Here is a 27,848-nt window from a genome sequence, read left to right as displayed (position 1 = left end):
GATATGTAAGATGATAAAATTGGCAAAAAGCCGAGATTGTGGAGGCTTGGACATGACACAGTCGCTGGATTTCCACAGGTATTTGTTCAATATAAAGCACGTTGCGAAATCTTATGATTTAAACTCCCCCCACCACAGCGTCAGGAATACAGTTAAAGTCTGTGAATGACCGACTGGAAAGGTTGGGTATGTTCTCCTTGGAGAGAAGAAGGCTGAGAGGAGATTTGATACGAGATGCTCAAAATCAGGAGAGGGCCAGACAGAGTCGACAAGGAGAACGCGAGGGGCACAGATTTTAAAAAGTGATTTGCAAAAGAAACAAATGAGGAAAGAAATGTGGGCGGCGTGGTAGCAGAATGGTTAGCACTGCTGCCTCGCAGCGGCAGGGTCCCAGGTTCGATTCCAGCCTTGGGTCACTGTCTGTGCGGATCTGCACGTTCTCCCCGTGTGTGCGTGGGTTTCCTCCGGGTGCTCCGGTTTCCTCCCACAGTCCAAAGATGTGCAGGTTAGATGGATTGGCCGTGCTAAAGTGTCCAAAATGGTTAGGTGGGGTTACTGGGATAGGGTGGAGGTGTGGGCTTAAGTAGGGTGCTTTTTCCAAGGGCCAGTGCTGACTCGATGGACCGAATGGCCTCCTTCTGCACTGTAAATTCTATGCCACTATAAAATAAATGCACACAGCAAATGGCTGGGGTCTGGAAGTGTGGTGGAGGCAGGTTCAACCAGGGCATTCATTTGACGATTCTAGGAGTCATACAGTACAGCAGAGGCCCTTCAGCCCATCGGGTCTGCATCAACCAATGTTTGAATGGAAAAATACGAGCATCTCGTTGTAAAATGTTTTATTTTGACTGGCTGTTAGAAGACATGAGCTCATTAGTAAGCTGACCATCTTCCAGCACTAAGAAAGAAAACAATTCGCACCGAGAAAGTGTGAGGACATTCCAAAATGTAGGCACTAGCAGCGTTAGGCAAACCTGGTCGCCAATCTATGCACTGATTCCACAGTCAGGAAAGTGAGATGATAAAAGGAACCAACTTTGCCTTTTGAGGGTTGGAAAGCACACTCGGGAGAAACTGTTTCTGGATTTCCTGCCACCCCATTCCGCCACTTACATCCTCCCAGCCACGTAACCCTCTGACAGAGCACAGAAAATCCCTGGGCCAATACGGCGGAGGGAGGGTGACATTCTCTAGAATGTCCCTCCGCCTCAGGCGCTGGGAACCAATCCAGGAGGTGACGCGGACCTAGAGAATGACGCTGACCTTCTCTTATGTCGAAGATAAATACAAATTAAGAAGAAAAAACATGGGAAATAAGCATGTCGGTTAGCAGCTGATGGGTGTGATAACAATCAGCTGGCATCTTATCTGACATTATGTGAAATGTTCAGAATACAAAGAGTTAATGCCATATCATAATTAACCACCAGATGGAGCTAGATGCAGAACTACATAAAGCACCAACTCTCAGGCTTCTGGGAGAAGGCTGGAGAGGAGCAGTGAGAGGGTATAGAGTACAGAGTGTAGAGACTAGTGTTAGTAGAGTAGATTGTAGACTATTGTTTACTGTAGGAGTAAGTTATCAAGCTTTAATAAGTGGTGTAAATAAAAGTAAGCTTCGTTAACGAACCAAGCCTCTGTGGTCTTTGTGAACACTACGACATCCATCCTGATAACAGAATCACAAAGAACACCACATCTTATTCGGAAGAAAGACCTTCCCCTCCCACCCTTCAGTTAGAGTTGGGTGCATTAGGGAAAATTGTATCTGGTCAGGAGGAAGAATAGAGGGGTGGTGGGAGGGAGGGGAAATCAACATTTTGTTCTGAAACATGCCAAGCCTTTTTAACAATCGAAGCAACGAGTTAGTTTCAGTCCCACACAGTATGTTGCATTATTCCTGGATTTGACAGCTTCTGATGTTCATTCCGACACAACAACAAAAAAAAAAGCACACGTTACTTTGGGAAATAAAAAAAGACAATTTAGTTTGACTTCTGGTGGTGTTTTATTGCCCAGGTTTTTGACGAATTGTCCACATTGCCAAAACAAATCCTCGAGCCTCACCCTGGACCCCGCCCCAGACTGATTGGTGTGGGGAGGGGTTCAGAAGGGGCTGCCCAATTAGACCTTACCTTGTCCAATTATAACATTTCAAAACAGAGACAGAGACACACACACACACACACACACCACACAATTGGCCCAAATGCAAGAGAAAAACACACTGTGCGTTTCTAAACATTCACAGACACAGAGGAAGTTGTCGTACTGCCACAATATGGAAATTCGAAACATACAAGGTACAAATGCACACGACAGGAAACGGGAATACAACTGCACTTTACAAACCGCAAAACCACCAACACCATAATTACTCCCAGCCACGAAGGAGACATGCCCCCGCCCGCCCCCCCCCAGAGTGGAATCAAAGTTCCAGCACCATAGGCCTAACCCCAGAAGCAAGCAAAGCCTTTGGCCTCCACGGACTGAAACATTCGTATTTTCGAGCCACAAGAGCCATCATTCCCAGGTCGCTCCAGTTGCCGTCGTGAAGCCAAGAAAACAAGAGAAAAATCGAAGAGCCAAAGTTCAAGCAGGACAAACAAGTGAGCAGAGAAAGCCTAGATATAGGCCGAGATGCACTGCGGGTGCGTGTGTACCTATACCCCAAGGACCACATCGATTCAAGGCTCACTGTCGCCTCCTCAAAGACAATTGGGGGTGGGCAATAAATGGTGGCCTTTCAAGTAAGGCTCCCATCGCATGAGATCATTTTTTAAAAGCCCCACCTCATGAGCCATGTTGTCAATATTCAAAGAATGGATAGTGGCCACTAGTCTTAGTTTAGACAGTCCTGTCCTAGTCTGTATGCAGTTAGCAACTATATATTATAGCTTCACATTACTTTATAACCGTCCCGCTCAACAATTTTGACCATTTTCAATCATAACCACTGTTTCAGAGAGGTAATTGGCAATGTTCTGCTGTTGGTAATGTTCTACTGTTGCCATTTAAACCTCCTTGAGGCTCTTCTAGTTTCCTTGTCCTTTTACACCCTCCTCCTGCCTCCACACGATCCCGACAATTTAGAAGGAGGCCATTCAGCCCATCGAGTCTGTACCGATCCACTCTGCCCTATACCCTAACCTGCACATCCCTGGATACCAAGGGGCAATTTAGCACGGCCAATCCACCTAACCTGCACGTCTTTGGACTGTGGGAGGAAACCAGAGCACCCGGAGGAAACCCACGCAGACACACGGGGAGAACGTGCAAACTCCACAAAGTCACCCAACGCGGGAATTGAACCGGGGTCCCTGGCGGCGGGAGGCAGCAGTGCTAACCACTGTGCCGGCATGTCTTGTACAGTCATCCCTTTTGTCATTGAATCGCACCTGTCCGCCACTCCAACGCGGTCCTTCCCCCTTTGTGATCTATCTTCCCCTTTCTGCGCAATGCTTTAAAAAAAAACTCCAACTCTTCTCAGGAGTGTAGGAAGTGCGGAGATGTGAAACATCGACCTTAACTCCTTCTCCAGACTGTAATGAAAGTCTCCCGGGTTTTGTGTGGCGCGGTGGTTATGTCACTGGACTAATAATCCAGAGAGCGAGGATAATGCTCTGGGGACCCAGGTTCGAATCCCACCACAGCAGAGGGTGAAATTTGAATTCAGTAAACATGTGGAATAAAAAGGTTGAAACGGCGACCACAAAACCATTGTCACTTGTTGTAAAAATCCATCACTAAACGTCCTTTAGGGAAGGAAATCTGTCGCCCTTACCCTGTCTGGCCTACATGAGGCTCCGGACTCACGGCAATGTGGCTGACTCTTAGATGCCCTCGTTAATCACTCAGTTCAAGGGGCAATGAGGATGGGCATTAAAGGCAGGCCCAGCCCCTGAATAAATAAGAAAAAAAAACAAATATCAGTACTCCAAGCTCTTTCTTTGGCCTAAACCTGCTGGTCCTGCCTGTCGTGGGCGGGATGGAGAATTTGACGCACAAGCCAAAGATCGTGTGAGAATTTCCAGTCCACGGTGGTTAGCACTGCTGCCTCACGGCACGGTGTCTGCATGGATCTCACCCCACCCCCTCCCACAACCCAGAAACGTCCAGGGTAGGCAGGTTGACCACACTAAATTGTTCCTTCCTTTGGGGGAACAAAAAGAATCGGGCACTTTAAATTATTTTTAAAAATAATTTTCAGTGCGGAAAATTGTGTTTGCGTAAAGTACACGTCGTCATGGAGCCCAATAAGCTGAATATCGCTACATTTGATCGCTTTACTGGGTCCCCAAGAAGTTTCCCCAAGAGGTGATCCCGCATTGAGGAGTCAGCCACATTTGCTGTGGGTCTGGAGTCACATGTAGGCCAGACCGGGTAAGGTCGGCAGATTTCCTTATCTGGAGAGCATGAGTGAACTAGATGGGTCTTCACAACAATCAGAGTAGTTTTGTGGCCTCCATTATTAATACGAGTGTTTTTATTCCACCGTCAGAATTTAAAGTCCTCGGCTGGCTTGTCGGGATTCGAACCCGTGTCCCAGGTCATAATCGGGATCGCTAGGCCAGTAACGTAACCACTGCGCTACTATACTGCGTTCGAAGACTTATTGGAAGATTGTGTGCAATGGATGTAAGGGAGGAAATCGTGTTCTGTCTAGTTAGGGTTAAAAAGTTGCAATATCAGTTCTTAAAAATCCAGAAACATTAGCTTCCCCGTCACTGATGACAATGCACCATATCTCTGCAATTGAGAGCACACTTGTAGTGCAAACTACCTATTATTTATATTAATGACTTTAGAATTGGCAGGACTGTACCCCAATGTTATACAGAGACAGATCTGTACGCAGTGTTATACAGTGACAGACCCATCCCCACCAGTACTGTACCCCAATGTTATAGAGTGATAAACCTGTCCCGTCAGTATCATACCCCAGTGTTAATATAGTGATAAACCTGTCCCCATCAGTCTTGTACCCCAGTGTTATAGTGACAGACCCCGTCCCCATCAGTCTTGTACCCCAGTGTTATACAGTGACAGACCCGTCCCCACCAGTACTGTATCCCAGTGTTATACAGTGACAGACCCGTCCCCACCAGTACTGTATCCCAGTGTTATACAGTGACAGACCCGTCCCCACCAGTACTGTATCCCAGTGTTATACAGTGACAGACCCGTCCCCACCAGTACTGTATCCCAGTGTTATACAGTGACAGACCGTCCCCACCAGTACTGTACCCCAGTGTTATACAGTGACAGACCCGTCCCCACCAGTACTGTACCCCAATGTTATACAGTGACAGACCCGTCCCCATCAGTACTGTACCCCAATGTTATAGAGTGATAAACCGGTCCTCGTCAGTATTTAATCCCAGTGTTAATATAGTGATAAACCTGTCCCGTCAGTATCATACCCCAGTGTTAATATAGTGATAAACCTGTCCCCAACAGTCTTGTACCCCAGTGTTATACAGTGACAGACCCGTCCCCACCAGTACTGTACCCCAGTGTTATACAGTGACAGACCCGTCCCCACCAGTATTGTACCCCAGTGTTATAGTGACAGACCCGTCCCCACCAGTACTGTGCCCCAGTGTTATATAGTGACAGACCCGTCCCCACCAGTACTGTACCCCAGTGTTATATAGTGACACACTTCCCCGCCAGTACTGTACCCCAGTGTTATATAGTGACACACTTCCCCGCCAGTACTGTATCCAAATGTTAATAGTGACAAATTTGTACAGGTCCGGGTTTGATTCCCAGTTTGGGTCATTGCCTGTGCGGAGTCTGCACATTCTCCCTGTGTCTGTGTGGTTTTCCTTCGGGTGCTCCGCTTTCCTCCCACATTTCCAAAAATGTGCAGGTTAGGTGGATTGGCCATGCTAAATTGCCCCTTAGTGTCCAAAAAGGTTTGTTGGGGTTACTGGGATAGGGTGGAGGTGTGGGCTTAAGTAGGGTGCTCTTTCCAAGGGCCGGTGTAGACATGATGGCACAAAAGTCCTCCTTCTGCACTGTAAATTCTATGATATCTATGATACCAGTAGTGTACCCATGTTATACAGTGACAGACTTGTACCCCAGTCCTGTATCCTAGTGTTAACAGTGATAGACCTGTCCCCACCAGTACTGTATCCGTGTTATACAGCGACTGATCTGCCTGCACCTACTAAACAGCTCAATGTTTGTGACAGACACAACCCATATTTGAAAGAACCCAACCTTCATGGTTCAGCTTGTTGAATTCCGGCAGGCAAACACATTTTAGTTCAAAGGGAATTGGATATAGCTTGGAAAAGGGAAATCTGTACCTGCAGATGTGGAATAGCTGAGAGGTCTGGGATCAATTGGATAATTGTTTCAAAGAGTTGGCACACAAAAGATGGGCCGAATGGCTTCCATTTTGCACTACATGATTCCACAGGATTGTCATCGATTTTTTAAGGAGCGGAATTGCTCTAAGGATCAGGAGTAGATCATTTAATGAGACAAAGTTTGATCCGAGCCAGAACTCCATGTAACCTTTGCTCCAAATTCTGGTTCTAATTTCTAGACTACACCTCTCTTAGTCTTAGACTCCCCAGCTAGTGGGAATAGGCCAAGTAGAGAGAAACTATTTGTCCCCTTAATACCTTGAAAGCATCGATCAAATCACCTCTGCAACCTCCTAAATTCTACAGGGCACAACCCCAGCGTGTGTACTTGGGCCTCTTAGTTTAACCTCGAGACCAGGTGCCATTGGGGTAGAAGCCGAAGCAATAATTGGCAATCTGAACAAGGAACAGGAAATGTTGAAAATGCTCAGTGGGTCATCCATGGAGAGAAAGAGTCTATATATAATTATATTGTATAGCTCCGAATGTGTGGGGCCTTGAACTGATCACATCACCTCCAGGTCTGGCCTAACTAAAGACGCACATAACTAACACGCTATATTCTAGTCCTTAAATATTAAAGATCGGCGTTCCTCTAACCTTCTCGGCCAAATTCTGATTGGTCCACATTTCAGCCAGAACTCCAAATCGACGATCTGGACATTGCGCTCGAGACATTTACTTTTACAGGTCGAGCACAAAAAGATTAAAAATAACCCCCAATATTTCTACCACGTACGCAGTACCAACCTGCCCATCCGACAGGCGCCCACGCGCCCGTGCTCCGCGGCGCAACGTTTTTTGCCTTTCAATCGACCCCAATTTCCCTCCTCGCAGGCGTGCGCCAGTTTAAAAGGAAGACTCGAGGCCGCTAGAGGCCTTTTTCCCAGTCTCGTAAAATATCCCAGGAAATCAGGGATGGTAAAATGAAGGAAGTTCAAGTCCTCTTGCAGCTCTGGGGGCTTTGGGGGGGGGGGGGGGGGGGGGGGGGGGGGGGGGGGGCGACAGTGTGTTGAGAGAGAGAGAGAAGGGCAGATAGCAAGAAAGGGTCTTCCTTCCCGGAGAAATATAATATATATTTAAATTCAGGAAATTGGGCAAGTCAGTAACTGAAGGAGAGGGTTGATGGGTCTCAGTACGCAAGACTGACAAACCGTGTGTGCCCCTTGCCTTTCAGCTGTTGACCAGAGAGAGAGAGAAACAAATCAGTCTGGGGTCTCCAGTTCATAGTTCCCACCCTCTTTCCCCATTCAGTCTATAGCCTACTGGCACGGTGGCCTTGCTCAGAATAACACCTCCAAAAATGCACACCAGATTATTCCCTGCCCTGCCACACCCCCACCTCCGATTATGTAGTGTTTCCTCCCCCCCCCACAATCTTTCATTGTCACTGCAAGTTATAGATCTTCAAAGGATTTGCTCCAACTAAATCTCCCAAATTGACAACGTTAAAAGAACAAATAGCCTCTTCCCAAACCCCCTCCACCTCTCTCCAGATCCAAAACCCAATAAAGGAAAGGTCCTGCATTTGTACAGCACCTCTCACCACCCCGGGATGTCCCAAAGTCTTTCGCAGTCAGGAGTCTTAGTGTCATCACTGAAGCACTGTAGCAAATTTAGCAGCCAAGCTGTGCACAGCAAGATCCCACAAACAGCAAGGTGGCAACCCGCTCAGATCATCCGTTTTTAAGATGTTGGTTCAGGGATAAATATTGACGAAAGCACCGAGGAGAGCCTTTTCTTTTTGAGGTAGCCACTTCGAATCTTTCACGTCCACTTTGAGAGGGTAGGCGGAGCCTGGATTTAACTCCCAGGTGAAGAGAGTGGCAGCTCATAGGGCCTAGCGCTCGCCTTGGGCCTGGAACCTGGAGTGTCAGCCTGCACACTGCTCCCCCCCCACCAAGTGTCTGGAGCGGGACTTGAATTCTCACCCTCGCGAGTGGGAGCGTGACCAACGCGTGATGCCGAGCTGCACTGTTGCTGAGAAAAAGACTGCCCGGCGACATCGCCACACAGCGGCCATCCATTCACCCACACAAAAGCGGTCCACTCGATTCCAAGGTAGAACGGAGACGCCACAATAAGATATTGTTATAAATGCAAGTGTTTGTTTCACTTCCTCCCCCCCCCCCCTGTAAAAAGCCCCTCGCCAGAGTAAGCTGGGGATGCAGATTGGTCATTCAAGTTTTAATTCCCCCCCCCCCCCCCCCCCCCCCGCCCACACTCTCCTATCTAATGGTAACTAAAGACGTTAGCGACATAGAGAAAAGCACACAGCATAAGTCACAGCACAGCTGTAACAATGCATAAAAGAGAGAGAGGGACTGCCAGAGACTCGATAAAACCAAGTGGAAAATGGCACTTCTGCTGAGGGCAGTGTCAGTAGACAGTGGGATAACAAACCACCTAATACACCATTGGTTTAAAGATCAAAACTGTCCGAAGATGTCAAGGTCGATGCCTTTTGTCGGAATCATCACACTCAGTTGATGGTGAAACTTTGGTACTCATAGCCACACCAGGCCTCAGGCCTCAAAAGGTTTCCAGGCCTAAAAGGGGAGGGTGGGTGGTGTGGAACGGCAGTGAAGGGGGAAATAATGCCAAGTACAGTAAAGGACTTCTCCCCAGTCACACTCTTCACAAGTCCCCACGTTTATGGGAGAGGGGAGAGGATTTTCCAATTTTCCGAACAGGAGGCTCTGGAGTAACACTGTCCACATGAGGATGCTCCAATCCACACAGCAGCGAGGCCTCACATCACCGATTCCTTCTCCAGCGAGCTGTTCCCCGTTTCCAAGGTCACCTTCACGTCTTTCTTGAGGAGCGGCGACCCTTCCTCTTCGGACTTCTCCGGAATCGGCGCTTCCGTTTTCACCTCGGCAAGCTCCTCCGCCCGATGCTCCAATTTCTGCTTGTCAGCGTAACACTGGAGGAGCCCAGCTCCGAAAGCGTCGCCTTCCACATTGAGCACCGTGCAGGTGCGATCCCTGCAAACAAAACACAAGTGTCAGTCGTGGCTGGATGTGCAAGGGGCCAGGCTCTGAAACTGTGGACACTAGCTTGCAACCTCTCCTGCCACTGAACATAGAATATAGAACAGTACAGCACAGAACAGGCCCTTCGGCCCTCGATGTTGTGCCGAGCTTTGTCCGAAACCAAGATCAAGCTATCCCACTCCCTGGCATTCTGGTGTGCTCCATGTGCCTATCCAATAACCGCTTGAAAGTTCCTAAAGTTTCCGACTCCACTATCACAGCAGGCAGTCCATTCCACACTCCCCGAGTAAAGAACCTACCTCGGACATCCCTCCTATATCTCCCACCCTGAACCTTATAGTTATGCCCCCTTGTAATAGCTACATCCACCCGAGGAAATAGTCTCTGAACGTCCACTCGATCTATACCCCTCATCATCTTATAAACCTCTATTAAGTTGCCTCTCATCCTCCTCCGCTCCAGAGAAAAGCCCTCGCTCCCTCAGCCTTTCCTCACAAGACCTATCCTGCAAACCAGGCAGCATCCTGGTGAATCTTCTTTGCGCCCTTTCCAATGCTTCCACATCCTTCCTCTAGTGAGGTGACCAGAACTGCACACAATACTCCAAATGTGGTCGCACCAGGGTCATGTACAGTGCAGCATAACCCCACGGCTCTGAAACTCATGGCCCCTATTAATAAATGCTGAGACACTATAGGCCTTCCTCATGAGGAACCATTTCCATTGCCCCCCCCCCCCCAACCCAGGATTGATGCCGTCCCACCAGGAGTGCTGGCCACCTATTTGACCCTAGCGGGCATCACAAACTAATGCGAATGTTTGCTCACTTCCCAGCCTAGCTGGGGCGGGGTGCTGGTTAGCTTCCGGAATGGGAATTCTGACTGATCCACCCCATTTCTCACTGCTGAGCGAGGCCTGATCAGTTGAAGGGGCATGAGGGGGAGCACTAGAACCCAGTGCCTCTGGCTCCAAAGTTCCTCCCTCACATTTGCAAGTTATTACAGCATATTACAGTGCACGGCATGGTAGCACAGTGGTTAGCACTGTTGCTTCACAGCTCCGGGGTCCCAGGTCCGATTCCTGCACATTCTCCCCGTGTGTGCCTGGGTTTCCTCCGGGTGCTCCGGTTTCCTCCCACAGTCCAAAGATGTGCAGGTTAGGTGGATTGGCCATGCTAAATTACTCTTAGTGTCCAAAAAATGTTAGGTGGGGGTTTACTGGGTTACGGGGATCGGGTGGAAATGTGGGTTTAAGTAGGGTGCCCTTTCCAAGGGCCGGTGCAGATCGATGGGCCGAATGGCCTCCTTCTGCACTATAATACTGTATGAAGATCGTGTAACTATTTGTTTTAAAACATCGTTTCTTGTTTGCTGACTGGTGTCGCAGATATAAAATACTGCGGCTACAAAAAGGTCAGAGGCTGGGAATCCTGTGGTGAGTATCTCCACCTCCTGACCCCCCCCCCCAAAGCCTGTCCACCTTTGGAAACAAGGCACAAGTCAGGAGTGCGATGGACTCTCCACTTGCCTGGATGAGCGCGGCTCCCAACAACACTCAAGAAGCTCAACACCAGGGCAAAGCAGACCCGCTTGATTGGCTCCCCCTTAAACATGCACTCGCTCCGCCACCACCGACGCACAGTGGCAGACGTGTGTACCGTCTACAAAATGCAGCAACGTGTCAAGCCTCCTAGGATTTTGTTTTAAAAAACGCTACTTACACTAGCCAATCAACAGCGAGGACCAGCGAGATCTCTTGGGTGGGCAGTCCCACAGCCTCCAGGATGATAGCGAGCGTCAGCACGCCGCCTGCAGGGATCCCAGCAGCTCCAACACTCGAGGCAGTGGCTGTCACTCTGTAAAACAAGGATCAGCAAAGTTTAGAACAAGGGGACACTTAATGCAAGAGAATTGGGACCTTCAGCCCGTTTCCCAACCTGGGGGTGAGCTGCCTTCTATAATGGATCTGAATGGCTCACCAGACCATTTCAGAGGGCAGGTAAGAGTCAGCAATACGCCCAGATTGTTTAAGGAAGGCTACTTTCCACCCCACTGGTGGAACCAGTTGTGCTTTTCGACACTGCAAAAGTTTCACCCTTCGTTATACTGATTTCTCTCTTCTGTTTCCTTTTGAACCCTCATCCTCGCCCCAGTTCAAAATGTTGCTGAGGTCAATCGTAGCTATACGTGAGATATACGTAATACACACACACACACACGAGGAGAGAGCAGGATTGCGGCTGAGGCGTGATGCAGCCAATCGGCGCTCAATGTTGGACTTGACACCAGAGGCAGATCGATTGGCTCCTTTGGAACGATTACAAGGTCTGGAAAGGAGTCCACACCGAACCAAACTGGTTGAGTTAAAAGAAGAGGGTTTAATGCAACAGAACGAGAGTACAGAGCAGTTACTCTACTACAGGAGCCAGCACACAGTTCATAGAACATTACAGCGTAGTACAGGCCCTTCGGCCCTCAATGTTGCGCCGACCTGTAAAACCACTCTAAAGCCCATCTACACTATTCCCTTATCGTCCATATGCCTATCCAATGACCATTTGAATGCGTTTAGCGTTGGCGAGTCCACTACTGTTGCAGGCAGGGCATTCCACGCCCTTACAACTCTGAGTAAAGAATCTACCTCTGACATCTGTCCTGTATCTATCTCCCCTCAATTTGAAGCTACGTCCCCTCGTGCTGGACATCACCATCCGGGGAAAAAGCCTCTAAATGTCAACCCTATCTAATCCTCTGATCATCTTGTATGCCTCAATTAAGTCACCTCTTAACCTTCTTCTCTCTAACGAAAATGGCCCTCCAGTTTAATACAGGAAGTGGGGGAGTGTGTATTCCTGTAGCTCTTTGGTAATATCAATCCCCCAATCCCACAAGTGTCCCATGACCTGCTTAACCCCAGGTCACAACAGGTACTGTACTCCAAAATGAGTCTTTGCCAGGGACTCACTGTTGATCATGTTGGCCCTTTTCGATGCAGCGCCATTCAGTGGCTGGATGGCGGCAGGGCAGTGATCCTTCTCGTACTGCCTTGGATAGACCAGAGAGGGGATTCCCCCTCCCGGGAGGTTTATTGAAAGGTTCAGCAATTAACACAAAAATACAATAGGAAATGATGATGCAAGTTGTGAGTATTGACATCTAGGGCTTGACCGACTAATGTGAATGGTTGTGAGTCGTTAAACAAACATTTTTTCTGCCCACGTTTTTAAAGCTTTTCAATATAAGTTTTCAATAAGTTTTTTTTCCATCTCTCTCTCTCGGCTTCTTCACTTCAACTGTGATTACACTTCAGAAGTACTTCATTGTCTGTTAAGACCATCAGATATCGGAGCAGAAGTAGGCCATTTGGTCCATCAAGTCTGCTCCACCATTCTATCATAGGCAATATTTTTCTCATCCCCACTCTCCTGCCTTCTCCCCATAACCCCTGATCCCCTTATTAATCAAGAACCTATCTATCTCTGTCTTAGAGACACTCAGTGATTTGGCCTCCACAGCCTTCTGCGGCAAAGAGTTCCACAGATTCACCACCCTCTGGCTGAAGAAATTCCTCCTCATCTCGGTTTTAGAGGATCGTCCCTTTAGCCTGAGGCTGTGCCTCTGGTTCTAGTTTTTCCTACTCGTGGAAACATCCTCTCCACGTCCACTCGATCCAGGCCTCGCAGTAGCCTGTAAGTTTCAATAATATCTCCGCTCATCCTTCTAAATTCCATCGAGCACAGACTCAGAGTCCTCAACCATTCCTCATATCCCAAGCTCTTCATTCCAGGGATCATTCTTGTGATCCTCCTCTGGACCCTTTCCTGTTGGGCATTGAGAAGTCACAAATGACGCTATAGTAATGCAAGTTCTTTACTACGCTCATTGACATCCTGTTTCTCTTTAACCATGTAACTTATGTACACCTCTGCCTCCTCACTGTTTTAACAACGGCTGGCATTTATACAGTACCCTCAATATAGTTCAAAACAGCAGGAGCTTATTGAACAAAATCTGATAATGAGCCATGCAAGAAACGTTTATCACAAACTTGGTCAAAGAACTAGGTTCTAAGGAGCATTTTTAAAAAGTGGAGAGAGGTAAAGGGATTCCGGGAAGGAACTCCAGAGCATTGAGCCTAGACAGCTGAAGGTAGAGTCATGAGAAAGGACGTACTGGCGCTGGAGGGTGTGCAGAGGAGATTCACTAGGTTAATTCCAGAGTTGAGGGGGTTGGATTATGAGGAGAGGTTGAGTAGACTGGGACTGTACTCGTTGGAATTTAGAAGGATGAGGGGGGATCTTATAGAAACCTATAAAATTATGAAGGGAAGAGATAGGATAGATGCGGGCAGGTTGTTTCCACTGGCGGGTGAAAGCAGAACTAGGGGGCATAGCCTTAAAATGAGAGGAAGTAGATTTAGGGCTGAGCTTAAGAGGAACTACTTCACCCAAAGGGTTGTGAATCTGTGGAATTCCTTGCCCAGTGAAGCAGTTGAGGCTCCTTCATTAAATGTTTTTAAGATAAAGAGAGATAGTTTTTTGAAGAATAAAAGGATTAAGGGTTATGGTGTTCGGGCCGGAAAGTGGAGCTGAGTCCACAAAAGATCAGCCATGATCTCATTGAATGGTGGAGCAGGCTCGAGGGGCCAGATGGCCTACTCCTGCTCCTGGTTCTTATGTTCTTATGAACAGTGGGACAATTAAATTGGGGTTGCACAAGAGGCCTGAATTGGCGAGACCTCAGCAATGTCCGTTAAAGGTGCTCTATGAATGCAGGTTGTTGAGGCAGTAATGGGGAGGGGTATATCAGGTAGAAGGGGAGCAGGACAGCAGTGAAGATAACGTTCCCCCTAAGCTGTGCGCGCACACGCGTATATGAAAAATGAAAATGAAATGAAAATCGCTTATTGTCACAAGTAGGCTTCAATGAAGTTACTGTGAAAAGCCCCTAGTCGCCACATTCCGGCACCTGTCCGGGGAGGCTGGTACGGGAATTGAACCGTGCTGCTGGCCTGCTTGGTCTGCTTTAAAAGCCAGCGATTTAGCCCAGTGAGCTAACCAGCCCCTAATGAAAATTGCTTATTGTCACGAGTAGGCTTCAATGAAGCCCCTAGTCGCCACATTCCGGCGCCTATCCGGGGAGGCTGGTATAGGAATCGAACCGTGCTGCTGGCCTGCATGGTCTGCTTTAAAAGCCAGCGATTTAGCCCAGTGAGCTAAACCAGCCCCTCACTCACTCACTCACTGTGCATCACAGAAACAAGTTGGATCCAGCGCGAGAAGAGCTGGCAGATGTAGGGAGGGGCGAGACCAGGGAGAGATTGGAAAAAACAAGGATGCGATGCCAGACCAGGAGCGAGGTCAGAGAGCACAGGGGTGAAGGGTGAATGGGGCGGTGCAAATTAGAATCTAGGCAGGTGGTGATGGGGTGACCTTTCGTCAGTTGTGGTGATGGGGTGACCTTTCGCGAGTTAGGATACAGGTGGCAGGGTTTTGGATTCGTTCAAACTTATGGAACGTGGAGGATGGGAGATCATCCCGGAGACCATTGAGAGAATGGTCAAGTCTGGAGGTAACAAAGGCACAGATGAGGCTTTCAGCAGCTGATCAGGGATGGCAGGGATGGAGATGGGGGATGTCACAACGGTGCAATTAGGGACTGTTGGGGGTCGAACAAATCTGTTTTCAGGTCAGCTCAGAGGGCTTAGCCCAGTGGGCTAAACAGCTGGCTTGTTATGCAGAATAAGCAGGGGTTCAATTCCCGTACCGGCCTCCTTGAACTGGCGCCGGAATATGGCGACGAGGGGATTTTCACAGTAACTTCATTGAAGCCTACTTGTGACAATAAGCGATTATTATTATTATTACGAACAACACCATGCACCATTGACTACTCAAAGCAATTCCCACCAGCCTGGGAATCCCCTCTCCCTTGGCCTTCCCTTCAGGAATATCTATACTTGGCACTATCCAATCATTATATCACGGCGCATCCGGCCTGATGGATTTAGATTTGTTCATCGTCACATTTATCCGATGTACAGTGAAAAGTATTGTGTACAGTTCAGACAGATCATTGACAGCACGGTAGCACAGTGATTAGCACAATTGCTTCACAACTCCAGGGTCCCAGGTTCGATTCCCGGCTTGGGTCACTGTCTGTGCGGAGTCTGCACATTCTCCCCGTGTCTGCGTGGGTTTCCTCCGGGTGCTCCGGTTTCCTCCCACAGTCCAAAGATGTGCCGGTTAGGTGGATTGGCCGTGACAAATTGCCCGTAGTGTCCAAAATTGCCCTTAGTGTTGGATGGGGTTACTGGGTTATGGGGATAGGGTGGATGTGTGCGGTTGGGTAGGGTGCTCTTTCCAAGAGCCGGTGCAGATTCGATGGGCCGAATGGCCTCCTTCTGCACTGCAAATTCTATGAAAAATACATAACAGGGCATGCACAAAATATACAATGCAAGTACATAGACACCGGCATCGGGTGAAACATACAGGAAGGGGTGTAGTACTGCCCGGTAGAGAAGATGTGTGAAGAGATATGTCCATGAGGGGGCCGTTTAGGAGTCTGGTAACTGTGGGGAAGAAGCTGTTTTTGAACCTGTTAGTGCGTGTTCTCAGACTTTTGTATCTCCTGCCCGATGGATGAGTGAGTAAGCCGGGTGGGAGGGGTCTTTGATTATGCTGCCCGCTTTCCCCAGGCAGCGGGAGGTGTAGATGGAGTCAATGGATGGGAGGCAGGTTCGTGTGATGGACTGGGCGGTGTTCACGACTCTTGGCCGAGCAGTTGCCACACCAGGCTGTGATTTGATTTCGTCTCATGTCCCGATGTACAGTGAAAAGTATTTTAGCACACTCGCGTCTGAGTCACAGAGTTGCAGGCCCAACAGCTACACCAGGTTCCGAGTCTAAAAATCAAGGCTGACCTTCCAGTACAGCACCGAGAGGGCACTGCACTGTCAGAGCTGCTATTAAACCAAGGTCACGTCGAAAAAGAAAAATCCATCACGCTGTTTCCAAGAGGTGCAGGTGAGTAATGTTTATGGAAAATTGGCTGCCACGTTTCCTACATTACAGATGTAAAGTGCTTGGAGACATTTGGAGGTCAGAAAAAAAGCTCTACAAGCTCAAGAGATTCTCCACTGACGATAGCAAAACCTTTCCCCCATTCCCATGTCTTCATTGTGTTGAAATGAGGGCAGAGATAATCCCATTTTTGCCCCCCCCCCCCAGGACTGCGGGACTATCACCCCTGCACCTCATCGTCACCAGCACCCCTCCTTCTCTCCCTGCCCGCGTCACACCGCCCACCATAATTCACGTCATTTCAGCCCCAACGCACACATCAGGAATGTCCCACACTGGATGCCTGGGTCAGAATCATAGATTTTACAGTGCAGAAGGAGGCTATTTGGCCCATCGAGTCTGCACTGGCCCTTAGAAAGAATTGCGCCACACCTCCACCTAATCTTTTCTTGGACACTACGGGTAATTTAGCGCGGTCAATCCACCTAACCTGCACATCTTTGGACTGTGGGAGGAAACCGGAGCACCCGGAGGAAACCCACGCAGACACGGGGGGAGAACGTGCAGACTCCACACAATCATCCAAGCCGGGAATCGAACCCAGGTCCCTGTATTACTGAAGCAACAGTGCTAGCCACTGTGCCGCCGTGCCGCTCACCCACCAGCCCGTCCTCCTTTGTGGTGGCTTGGTGTAAGATTTCTCTCTACCCCCTCCCCGGCTTTAAAATCATACAGCCCAGACGGAGACCACTCGGCCCGTCGAGCCTCTTTGAAAGAGCTATCAAATGAATCCCGTTCCACTGTTCGTTCCCTCAAAGCTCCCGGAAGTATTGCTTTAAGGATTTATCCAATCTCCTTTTCAATGCTACTAATCAATCGGCCCGTTCAGGCAGCACCTTGCAAATCCTAACAATTGACCTCGTAAAGGCTTAATTATATTAAGTGAACAATACTCACAGTATGGTGATGATCTGGACAAAGTTGAGTGAGACGTTGTTAAGCTGGGCGATGAACACAGCAGCGACACACTGGAATAGAGCAGCACCATCCATGTTAACTGTCGCCCCGATGGGCAAGATGAAGCGGCTGATCTGTTTACTGACGCCATTATTTTCCTCCACGCACTTCATCATGAGGGGAAGTGTGGCCGAACTGTGGAGGGCCGGGGGGGGGGGAGAGTGAGAGAAAGAGTGATAGAGAGACAGAGAGAGGCGGGGAGAGAAGGAGGGTTCGGCGAAAGACACAAAGTTTCATTCAAAATAAAAATATCAAGAGATGAAATCCAATTTTTTAAACAATTGTTCCCCCCCCCCAATTAAGGGGGCAATTTAGCGTGGCCAATCCACCTACCCTGCACGTCTTTGTGTTGTGGGGGCAAAACCCACGCAAACACGGGGACAATGTGCAAACTCCACACGGACCCGGGATTGAACCTGGGACCTTGACAGCGCGAGGCAGCAGCGCTAACCACTGCGCCACCGTGCCACCCTTGAAATCCGATCTTAACTCAGCGCGCAATCTCAGCCATGCCTCAGCGTCCCGAGTCAGAAGGCAGTGGCCTCAAATCCACTCCAGGAGGTTTGACAACATAATCCTGGCTGACACTTCCAGCGGAGGTGACCGCTTGCCGTGTTGATGTTGAACCAACACCCCATCGCCCCCAAGCCGGGAATCAAACCCAGGTCCCTGGCACGGTTAGCTCAACATCTGTCACAGGGAAAATGTTCGAAGCTATTATTAAAGACGTTGTAGCAGGGGATTTGGAAAGATTCAGGGTAAAATATGGAGTCAATACGGTTTTGTGCAAGGGAGATCAAGGGCGGGATTCTCCGCACCGGAATTAGGGGGGGCAGAGAGTAGCCGTTCACGCCGGAAATCCGGCGCAATGGCGCTTCCACGATTCTCCGCGGACCCGCCAGTCCCGCGCACGCAGTCGACGCGGCACCGGCCGTGGGCCGTTGGAACCGGCCCCACGGACATTCTTCGCGGTCGACCGGCCGAACTCCCGCCAGCGTGGTTACATGTGGTACCACCCAGCGGCAGCTGTGACCCGCGGCTGCGGTGGCCAGGCCTGTGATTGGGGGCCACCAATCGGCGGGCCATCGCGTTCTGGGAGGGACCTACCTTCCCCCGCGCGGGCCCGCTGTGTGGCTCCGCCATGTCGGCGGCGCCCACGCAGGTCGGCCACCGTGCTGCATGCTCGGCCGCGGGGTCTGGCTAGCAGGGCGCCGCTGGCTGTCAGAGCTGCGGAACGCACGCCGGGGCTCTGCTAGCCCCCTGGAAAACGGAGAATCACCCCCGACCTTTGAGGAAAAAGTACGGTGTGATTCTCACCCATTTTCCAGCATGCGTGGGGACTTAGTCCCCAGAAGGTAGAATCCCGCCCCATGTTTAACCAATTTATTTGACTATATGCTGTGGATAAAGGGGAACCGGTGGATGTACTATACTTGGATTTCCAGATAAGGTGCCTATGAAAGGTTACTATGAAAAATAATAGACTATGGCATAGGGGGTTACATATTGTCATGGATACAAGATTGGCTAGCTACCAGGAACAGGGTAGGCATGGACAGTCCTTCCATCGTAAGGTCAGAAGTGTGAATGTTCAGTGATGATTGCACAATATTCTGGACCACTCGAGACTCCTCGGATACTGAAGCAGTCCTATGTTCAAACGCAGCAAGACCTGGACAATATCCTGCCTCAGGCTGACAAGTGGCAAGTAACATTGGTGTCACACACATGCCAGGAAGGATGCAAGTGCGATGGAAGCAGTTCAGAGAAGGTGCACTCAACTAATACCTGGATAGGGCGGGTTGTCTCGTGAGGAAAGGTTGGAGAGACTAGACCTGTATCTACTGGAGTTTAGAAGAACAGGAGACAACTCAAACACAGAGTTCCTGAGGGGTCTTGGCAGGTTCAATGTGGTGAGAATGTTTCTTGTTATGGGACAATCTGGTATTACGGGCCACTTATTTATGACAGTGAGTCTTTGGAACCCTCAGGTGGTGGAGTCTTTGAATATATTTAAGGCAGAGGTAGACAGATTCTTGATTGGCAAAGGGGGGTAAAAGGTTAGCGAAGGTAGGCGGGAATGGGGGCAGGTGGGGCTGAGGTTACAACCAGATCAGTCATGACCTCAGCGAATCCGACAGCACAGTGGTCAGCAATGTTGCTTCACAGCGCCAGGGAGCCGGGTTCGATTCCCGGCTTGGGTCACTGTCTGTGCAGAGTCTGCACGTTCTCCCCGTGTCTGCGTGGGTTTCCTCCGGGTGCTCCGGTTTCCTCCCACAAGTCCCGAAAGACGTGCTTGTTAGGTGAATTGGACATTCTGAATTCTCCCTCCGTGTACCCGAACAGGCGCCGGAATGTGGCGACGAGGGGATTTTCACAGTAACTTCATTGCAGTGTTAATGTAAGCCGACTTGTGACACTAATAAAGATTATTATTGAATGGCAGAGCAGGCCCAAAGGGCCGAGTGACCTCCGCCTGCTCGTAATTCATTTGTCCGTACATATTCTCTCAAGTAGACGCAAAAGCACCCACAGCACTATTCAAAAGAGCAGCGACCAATATGAATCTCTCAATCAATACCATTAATAATATTACATCTGGCTGTCATCATATTGCTGTTTGCCGATTTTTTGCAAATTGGCTGCATGCTTCCTGCTTTATAACAGTGACTGCATGTCAAATAAATCCCTCTGGCTGCATAGCACTTTAGGACACCCTTAAAACCTGGACAAAGAGAGAAAACAAATAATCCCACACTTGCTACATCGGACCCTCCAGCTTACCTGGACGCAGTTCCGAAGGCAGTAGCCAGGGCCGTGAAGATGCCCCACAAGAAGCTGTAAGGGTTTTTACGGGTAAAGACGAAGTAGATGAGGGGCAGGACGATGAGCCCATGAATGAGGTGCCCGACGATACAGCAGCAGATGTACTTCCCGAGGCTGGTGAAGAGCAGAAGGACGTTTTCCATCTCCACAATCTTCCCGGCAACGAGGAACATGATGCCGAAAGGTGCGTACCTGACCAGGAAAGAGCATCAGGTTACTGAGACTGCTCCTGGGGATGGACCGGCCGGTGCTCAAAACTGCCTTCGAGCCCAGCCTCACTCTTTGAATTCTCACATTACACTAAATGTTGACAGACACGAGAGAGAGAGAGAGAGAGAGAGAGAGAGTTAAATGATCATTTATTATCCACTGTTGTTTCAGCTCAGCGATCAAGAATTCACAGTATTAATAAACAATGGTCAGGTAAAAAGGTATTAAAATATGGATGATAAACCATTCTGAAAAATAATTGGTAAGTGTGGCTGTTTTTTCTGTTACTTCTTAATGTCTACTTTCAAGTTATTTAAGCCCATCATTGTTCCGTTTTTGTTGTCTAAAACAAGGTGGTCACCAACGAATCCAACCCACGAGTTCATAGAAAGTGCAGAAGGAGGCCACTCGGCCCATAGAGTGCTCCCACCCTCCGAAAGTGCACCCCACCTAGGCCCACTCCAGGTAACCCCACCTAACCTGCACATCTTTGGACTGTGGGAGGAAACTGGAGCACCCGGAGGAAACCCACGCAGACACGGGGGAGAACGTGCAGACTCCGCACAGACAGTCTCCCGAGGTCGGAATTGAACCCGGGTCCCTGGCGCTGTGAGGCAGCAGCGCTAACCACTGCACCGCCGTGTCGCTCACAGAGAGAAGGATTTTAACCCCACAAAAAAAATTCAGAACAGGGGCGGCATGTGACACAGTGGTTAGCACTGGGACTGCGGCACTGAGGTCCCAGGTTCGAATCCCGGCCCTGGGTGACTGTCCGTGTGGAGTTTGCACATTCTCCCAGTGTCTGCGTGGGTCTCACCCCCACAACCCAAAGATGTGCAGGTTAGGTGGATTGGCCACGCTAAATCACCCCTTAATTGGGAAAAGAAAAAATTGGGTACGCTAAAATTTTTTTTAAAAGAATTCAGAACAACTTTATCCAGAGTAGGATTAGAATGTGGAACTAACGGTGTGGGAGAGGCCCAGCTAATCACGTACATATGTTCTGGTCCTGAAATTATTGACCGGGTTCTTCTAACATGGCTGAATTCTTCCGCAGCTAGATTTCTATCTTTGCTCTTTCGGAGCTATGACTTCACCTGGGTGTCGCACTGTCGTCAAAAATACTCTGCGCGTAGAGTATTCAAAACCAGTTCTGACCTAGAGCTATCACAATTTCCATGAACGCTCCTACACTAATCCCCGATTTTGAATCCATATAATCCTTACAGTGCGGGAGGAGGCTAATCGGTCCATCGAGCCAGTACCGGCCCTCTGAAAGAGCAGCCTACCTAGGCCCTCTCCCCCCCCCCCCCCCCCCCCCCACCCTATCTCCGTAGCCCCACCTAACGTGCACGCCTTTGGATTATGTTGTGATATACAAATATATAAAGGTGCCCGCTGGGCAGCACGGTGGCGCAGTGGGTTAGCACTGCGGCCTCACGGCGCTGAGGTCCCAGGTTCGATCCCGGCTCTGGGTCACTGTCCGTGTGGAGTTTGCACATTCTCCCCGTGTTTGCGTGGGTTTCGCCCCCACAACCCAAAAAAAATGTGCAGAGTAGGTGGATTGGCCACTCTAAATTGCCCCTTAATTGGAAAAATGATTGGGTACACTAAAGTTATAAAAAAAAATAAAGGCGCCCGCTAATCTCTTCCCAGGACAATTACAGATGGACAAAGTCTTTTGAGTAATATCAGTAGCCAGAGAACACATTTTATAAATTTGATTTATTAAATTAATTTAGAGTGCCCAATTTTTTTTTTTCCCCAATTAAGGGGCAATTTAGCGTGCCCAATCCACCTACCCTGCACATCTTTGGGTTGTGGGGGCGAAACCCACACAGACACAGGGAGAATGTGCAAACTCCACACAGACAGTGACCCAGAGCCGGGATCGAACCTGGGACCTCAGCGCCGTGAGGCAGCAGGGCTAACCCACTGCGCCACCGTGCTGCCCTTAAACAAAAACGTGGCCTTTGATATCAGTGGAAAGATCACGCTGTTTGAAAAACGTAACAGTTGAAAAATATTATCCAAAGTTTTAGTCACAATTTTATTAAGGCTTACTATTGGTTAACTTGGATGAGGCATAAGTACTTGAAAGTTCAAGGTCCCAGCAAAGAGTCGGCAGTGGATGTGATGGAAGACTGAACAACAAATTGTGGGGGTGGAGTGCTCGCAAAGAACACTTCAATTGGTTGGCAGAGAGCTCGGAGGACCTTGCCATTCCTCACAGAATGTGTTTACTACCTGAGTTAAAGCACAACAGGCCCTGGCAAGGCCTTGTGGAATGGAGCCATGGGATGGTTGCACATTGCAGCATGTGTGCTTTGCCAAGTGAATCAATCTCAAACGGCCAAAGGGGAGCTTGACGAAAATCTTTTGAGCAACAAAATTCAGAATCACAGTAATTCCACTTCTTTGCCTATCGATGGGCCGAGTGGCCCAATTCTGCTCCTATGTCTTATGGTGCGGTAAGGCAGTCACTGGTCCGTTTCCCAAAGGGCTTGTGGAGTGGATGGCGCCACTCCACATCAATCGTGGCTGACCAGGGGTCTCTCCCGCTCTTACCGCCAGCCATTTTGGCGTGTCTGGAAGGATTTTGTAAGTCTGATCGCGTTGTGAACGCACCTTCCACACCAAGCCCAGAGGTGAAACTCGGGGCCCAGAGCTTCTGGCTACAGTGCAGGAGGAGGCCATTCAGCCCATCAAAGTCTGCACTGAAATTAGCAGTAATGTTGGAAGTGACTCACGCCACACCTCTTCAAGCATAAAGTGGGTGGTCCAGGACCTCAAACTGCCACACACGAAATTCACCACATGGCCAGCCACCGAAGACAGCACAAAGCCACAACATCTCCTTTCTGTTGGTTATGAACTACCTACTGCTAAAACTTCCCGTATATGTTTACACATCAACCTTGAGCACTCCCGAATGGCCCACACGGAAATCTTGCGCAGTTTGCTACTGACGTACATAAAACAAAGTTCCTGGTGTGCAGACGGTCAGTCTGTAGGATGTCAGCCAAAGCAGGGACGATACCCCTGCGTCACAAGAGCTCCTTGTTGACATTAAGCAGGTCTGAATATCACTTCCTCCACCCCTGAATCATAGCCATGTGTTTTATATTTCAGGAAGCCAGTCGGGGAAGGGTAGTACTGGAACCAACCTTTAGTCATACATATATTTATAGAGAGTGTCTTTATATGTGCACGAGTGAAGCCCCAGTTAACGCCAGTCACCTGCATAAACAATACGAAGAAAGTACTGGCATTCAAAGATAAAGCAACTCTCAGCTGCCGCAGAACATGGTAGTTGTGTGTAATGTCTGCATGCTGGGATGTGGCAACTCATCAAGGCTTCACCACGAGCACATCCCACCCCCGAAACCTCCATAACCCTGGAAGGCAGCAGGGAGCAATGGAACCTCCACGAATGGTAACACCTCCAAGTCACAGGGCCCATTCCAACGTGGAGCATATATGACGGCCGCTCCTTCAATGTTGCTGGAATGGCCTCCCTAACAGTACAGTAGGTGTGCCTGCACCACTGCAGCTGTTCAAGAAAACAGCTCACAAAGAATATTCTTTTAAAAAAAAAAAAAATTTAGAATATCCAATTCGTTTTTTCCAATTAAGGGGCAATTTAGCGTGGCCAATCCACCTAGCCTGCCCATCTTTTTGGGTTGTGGGGGCGAAACCCACGCAGACACGGGGAGAATGTGCAAACTCCACACGGACAGTGACCCAGAGCCGGGATTGAACCTGGGACCTGAGCGCCGTGAGGCAGCAGGGCTAACCCACTGCGCCACCGTGCTGCCCCAAGAATAGATATTCTAATCTTCTCTCCGACCCCACGAGGGGTTCCAATACCACGGCCGTGCGTCCGTTCCAGGAAATCCTAGAGCAGTGGAGCATGTTATTGACCGCACTGCTCACATTCTCTCTGGCGCCAGCGCAGACAGGATTGCTAGTCTTCGATTGTGTGTGTGTGTGTGTGAAAACACAGCTGTGTTGTGCAAACTGCACAGTCCGAGGGAATTAGGGTTTAGACCCACAGCACCGTGGTACATAAATACTTGGTTAAACCCAAGACACGGAGTGAGCCACTTACCACATGATCCATGAGACCAGGACCATGGTGGCCTCGTTGAAGGAGCTGAAGAATCGGATCAGGTTCTCCCCCTCCGGTCCGAGTTTCCGTAGAGCGATTCCGAAGACGATAGCGAAGACGACCAGCCCCAGGATGTTCATACCATCTACGTTGCTTCCGACGGGAATCTGGAGCAAAACAGAGGCCGTTAAAAGACAGAACGAGATTAGAATTTATAACTCTGGGCTCCCTATATTGCCGTACAGCCGATGAAGTACTTTAGAAGTGTCGACGCGGCTGTAATGGAAATGCGGCAGCCATTTTGTGCACAGCAAGATCCCACAAACAGCATTGTGGTCAGGACCAGGCCGTTTTTTAAAATGTGATGTTGGTTGAAGGACAAATATTGGGCCAAACACCAGGAGAACCTTCCTCTTCAATGGCGAGAAATTGAGAATTATTAGAGATTCTTTTCTCACAGAACAGAAATAGGCCATTCGGCCCAACAGGTCCATGCTGGTGAAGAGAGTAGGTGCTCCTGTGCCTGTCGCAAGCGGGTTGGTCGAATGCCATGTTGCTCTTTGTGGAATCTTGCTGTGCGCAAAGTGGCCGCCACGTTCACCAAAATGATAACCAGGACTGTACAATCTCTGAACAATTAATTCACGGTGAAGAGGTGTCGGCTGCTTGAGAGGTATGCTGGCGCGGTATAAATGCACGTACTTTACAAGTGAATGGACTCAGAATAGATTGGTTTTATTTGTCCCGTCTTTTACACTCACTTTTAATTCTTCAATGGTCTCGTTGATGTTTCCAAACTCATCGGTGACATTCTTTGAGATTTTGATGATCTTGTAACTTGAAGCGTACTGGAAAGAAAATAGCACACGTTCACGAGTGTCCGAAAGAAAATATATCAACTAGACTTCATCAAGGGCAGCACGGTGGCACAGTGGTTAGCATTGCTGCCTACGGCGCTGAGGACCCGGGTTCGAATCCCGGCCCTGGGTCACTGTCCGTGTGGAGTTTGCACATTCTCCCCCGTGTCTGCGTGGGTTTCGCCCCCCACAACCCAAAAGATGTGCAGGTTAGGTGGATTGGCCGCGTTAAATTGCCCCTTCATTAAAAAAAAAACTAGACTTCATCAAACGGACGACTTCTTCAAGAAAAAATAATTCTATCGCCTGATGTTGGGAGTTTATTTGGTGCAGACAGAGTGAAGAAATTAGATTTTTCAGAACCGCACGCTTTCTCAAAGTCCTCTGCTTCACTGAATGAAAGTGAACATCATCGTCCCAGACTGCTCTCCACCTGCGAGAGAGAGCTGACCGGTGGCGATTTAACCCGAGGGTCACCACGCCTCTGGCAGAGGGCAAGATGAAGAAGGCGAGGCCTTCCTGAATAACCTCAGTCGGTACGGGGAATTGAACCCACACTGTTGGCCTCCCTCCGCATCACGAACTACAGGTCCAGCCAACTGAGCTAAACCACCCCCCTTTGATCGAAGCCCAACTCTTACACCCCAACTATCCCCTTGCCAACCTCCCCTCTGGTACGCTTAACTTTCTCCCCCCCCCCCCCTCCAATTTGGAACTTCTGAAGGGGCTTGACAGGGGAGACACAGAGTTTGTTTCCACTGCCTGGGAAATCTACAACACGGGGCACAACCTCAGGATGAAGAGGGGTGTGATCATTTAGGATTGGGATGAGGAGAAACCTCTTCCCTCGAGGGGTTGTGAATTTTGAAATGCTCTCGATCACAGAGACTTGGGATCTTCTATCGCTGAATATATTTAAAAGGTGGGATTGACAAGCTTTTGAGTTCCCGGGAATAGACTCAGAGAATTTGCAGTGCAGAAGGAGGCCATTCGGCCCATCGCGTCTGCACCAGCCCTTGGAAAGAGCACCCTACCCAAGCCCACACCTCCACCCTATAATCCAGTAAGCCCACCAAAACTTTTTTTTGGACACTAAGGGTAATTTAGCGCGGCCAATCTGCCTAACCTGCACATCTTTGGACTGTGGGAGGAAACCGGAGCACCCGGAGGAAACCCACGCACACACGGGGGAGGATGTGCAGACTCCGCAAAGACAGTGACCCAAGCCGGGAATCGAACCAGGGACCCTGGCGCTGTGAAGCCACAATGCTATCCACTGTGCCACCGTGCTGCCCGATGTGCAACACTGTCAAGAGAGTTTCACATAATCCGTCATGAAATAACTCACCGACTCAAACGCAGCTGAGACAAGGTTAGATGGGAAGATGTTTCTGAAAGAAAAGAAAAAGAGGGCATAAAAGATTTTCTTCAGAAGCTCCCAAACTATCTAAACCATCTAAGTTATGTAAGCATTCAGCTCCTACAGCTAGTCAGCGAAGGCACCATCTTGTGCTCTATTCCAGAATGTCAGGAGAGGATTCTATATTCTAGGATGGATGATATTGGAGTCTATCTTTACTCAGTCCTGTTGTGTTATGTTTCTTCATGTAGCATAAGCTGCTTCCTTGATGTACACTCTGACAAAGGAAGGTTCAGACTTGGAGATAGGTTTAACTCATTTATTGAACAGTTAACAATTCTCCTACTTGGGTTCGACTCTCCTGCTAATCTTGCTGTAGTAACTCAGTCGAACTAACCAGTCTGCTCTAAGCCATGTGGTGGGTGTGATGCTTCTGACCTGCCCCTGTCTCTCTGAGTGTCACCTATGGAAAGAGAAAGAGCATGTGTGCCCTGGGTGTGTCTTGACTGCCCATTGGTCGTGTCCTATCTTACTGACCTATTGGTTGAATGTCTGTGTGTCATGATGTCTCTGGTGCTCCCTCTAGTGTTTACCTAGTGGCAGTGTACTTACATTAACCCCTTGTGTATCTACAGTGATGCACATCACCACAAGTCCTACATTTATTTACACAGAGTGAAACATTACAAGCATATACCTCCTACCTCAACCACACCCCAGTTTCATCAAGTGTGTCTTCATACTCTTTTGTGAAAGTCACAGAATCATAGAAACCAGAGTGCAGAAGGAGGCCATTCGGCCCATTGAGTCTGCACCGACCCTCTGAAAGAGCACTCTACCCAAACCCACTTCCACCCTATCCCAATAACCCCTGAACCTAACCGACACATCTCTGGACACTAAGGGGCAATTTATCATGGCCAATCCACTTAGCCTGCACATCTTAGGGCTGTGGGAAGAAACCGGAGCACCCGGGGCTATCAGGACAAACACAAGAATACCAAATTGCAAAGGATCACACAAAATTTGGCATGCTTGCATGTGTGCTGATGAGTGCAAGA

The 27,848-nt window shown here is 49.1% G+C and overlaps 1 protein-coding gene across 1 annotated transcript in view; it reads right to left on the bottom strand.

Annotated features, from left to right (window-relative positions):
- Positions 1-8,603: 8,603 nt before the first annotated feature.
- The window catches only part of slc1a5 (solute carrier family 1 member 5), a 33,740-nt gene continuing 14,495 nt past the window's right edge, over positions 8,604-27,848 (bottom strand). Inside the window, exons 2-8 of the mRNA XM_038785971.1 lie at positions 26,776-26,818; positions 25,332-25,418; positions 24,571-24,737; positions 20,208-20,441; positions 17,364-17,558; positions 11,103-11,237; positions 8,604-9,373 (exon numbers count right to left, since the gene is read on the bottom strand). Coding sequence (XP_038641899.1) covers positions 9,139-9,373; positions 11,103-11,237; positions 17,364-17,558; positions 20,208-20,441; positions 24,571-24,737; positions 25,332-25,418; positions 26,776-26,818 — 1,096 coding nt within the window. The 3' untranslated portion in view covers positions 8,604-9,138. The remainder of the gene's footprint in view (positions 9,374-11,102; positions 11,238-17,363; positions 17,559-20,207; positions 20,442-24,570; positions 24,738-25,331; positions 25,419-26,775; positions 26,819-27,848) is intronic.

This window comes from Scyliorhinus canicula, chromosome 27, assembly GCF_902713615.1.
Source record: "Scyliorhinus canicula chromosome 27, sScyCan1.1, whole genome shotgun sequence".
Classification (NCBI taxonomy): domain Eukaryota; kingdom Metazoa; phylum Chordata; class Chondrichthyes; order Carcharhiniformes; family Scyliorhinidae; genus Scyliorhinus; species Scyliorhinus canicula.
Note: the sequence above shows the minus strand (reverse complement) of the source record. Positions and strands in the feature narration are given on the sequence as shown.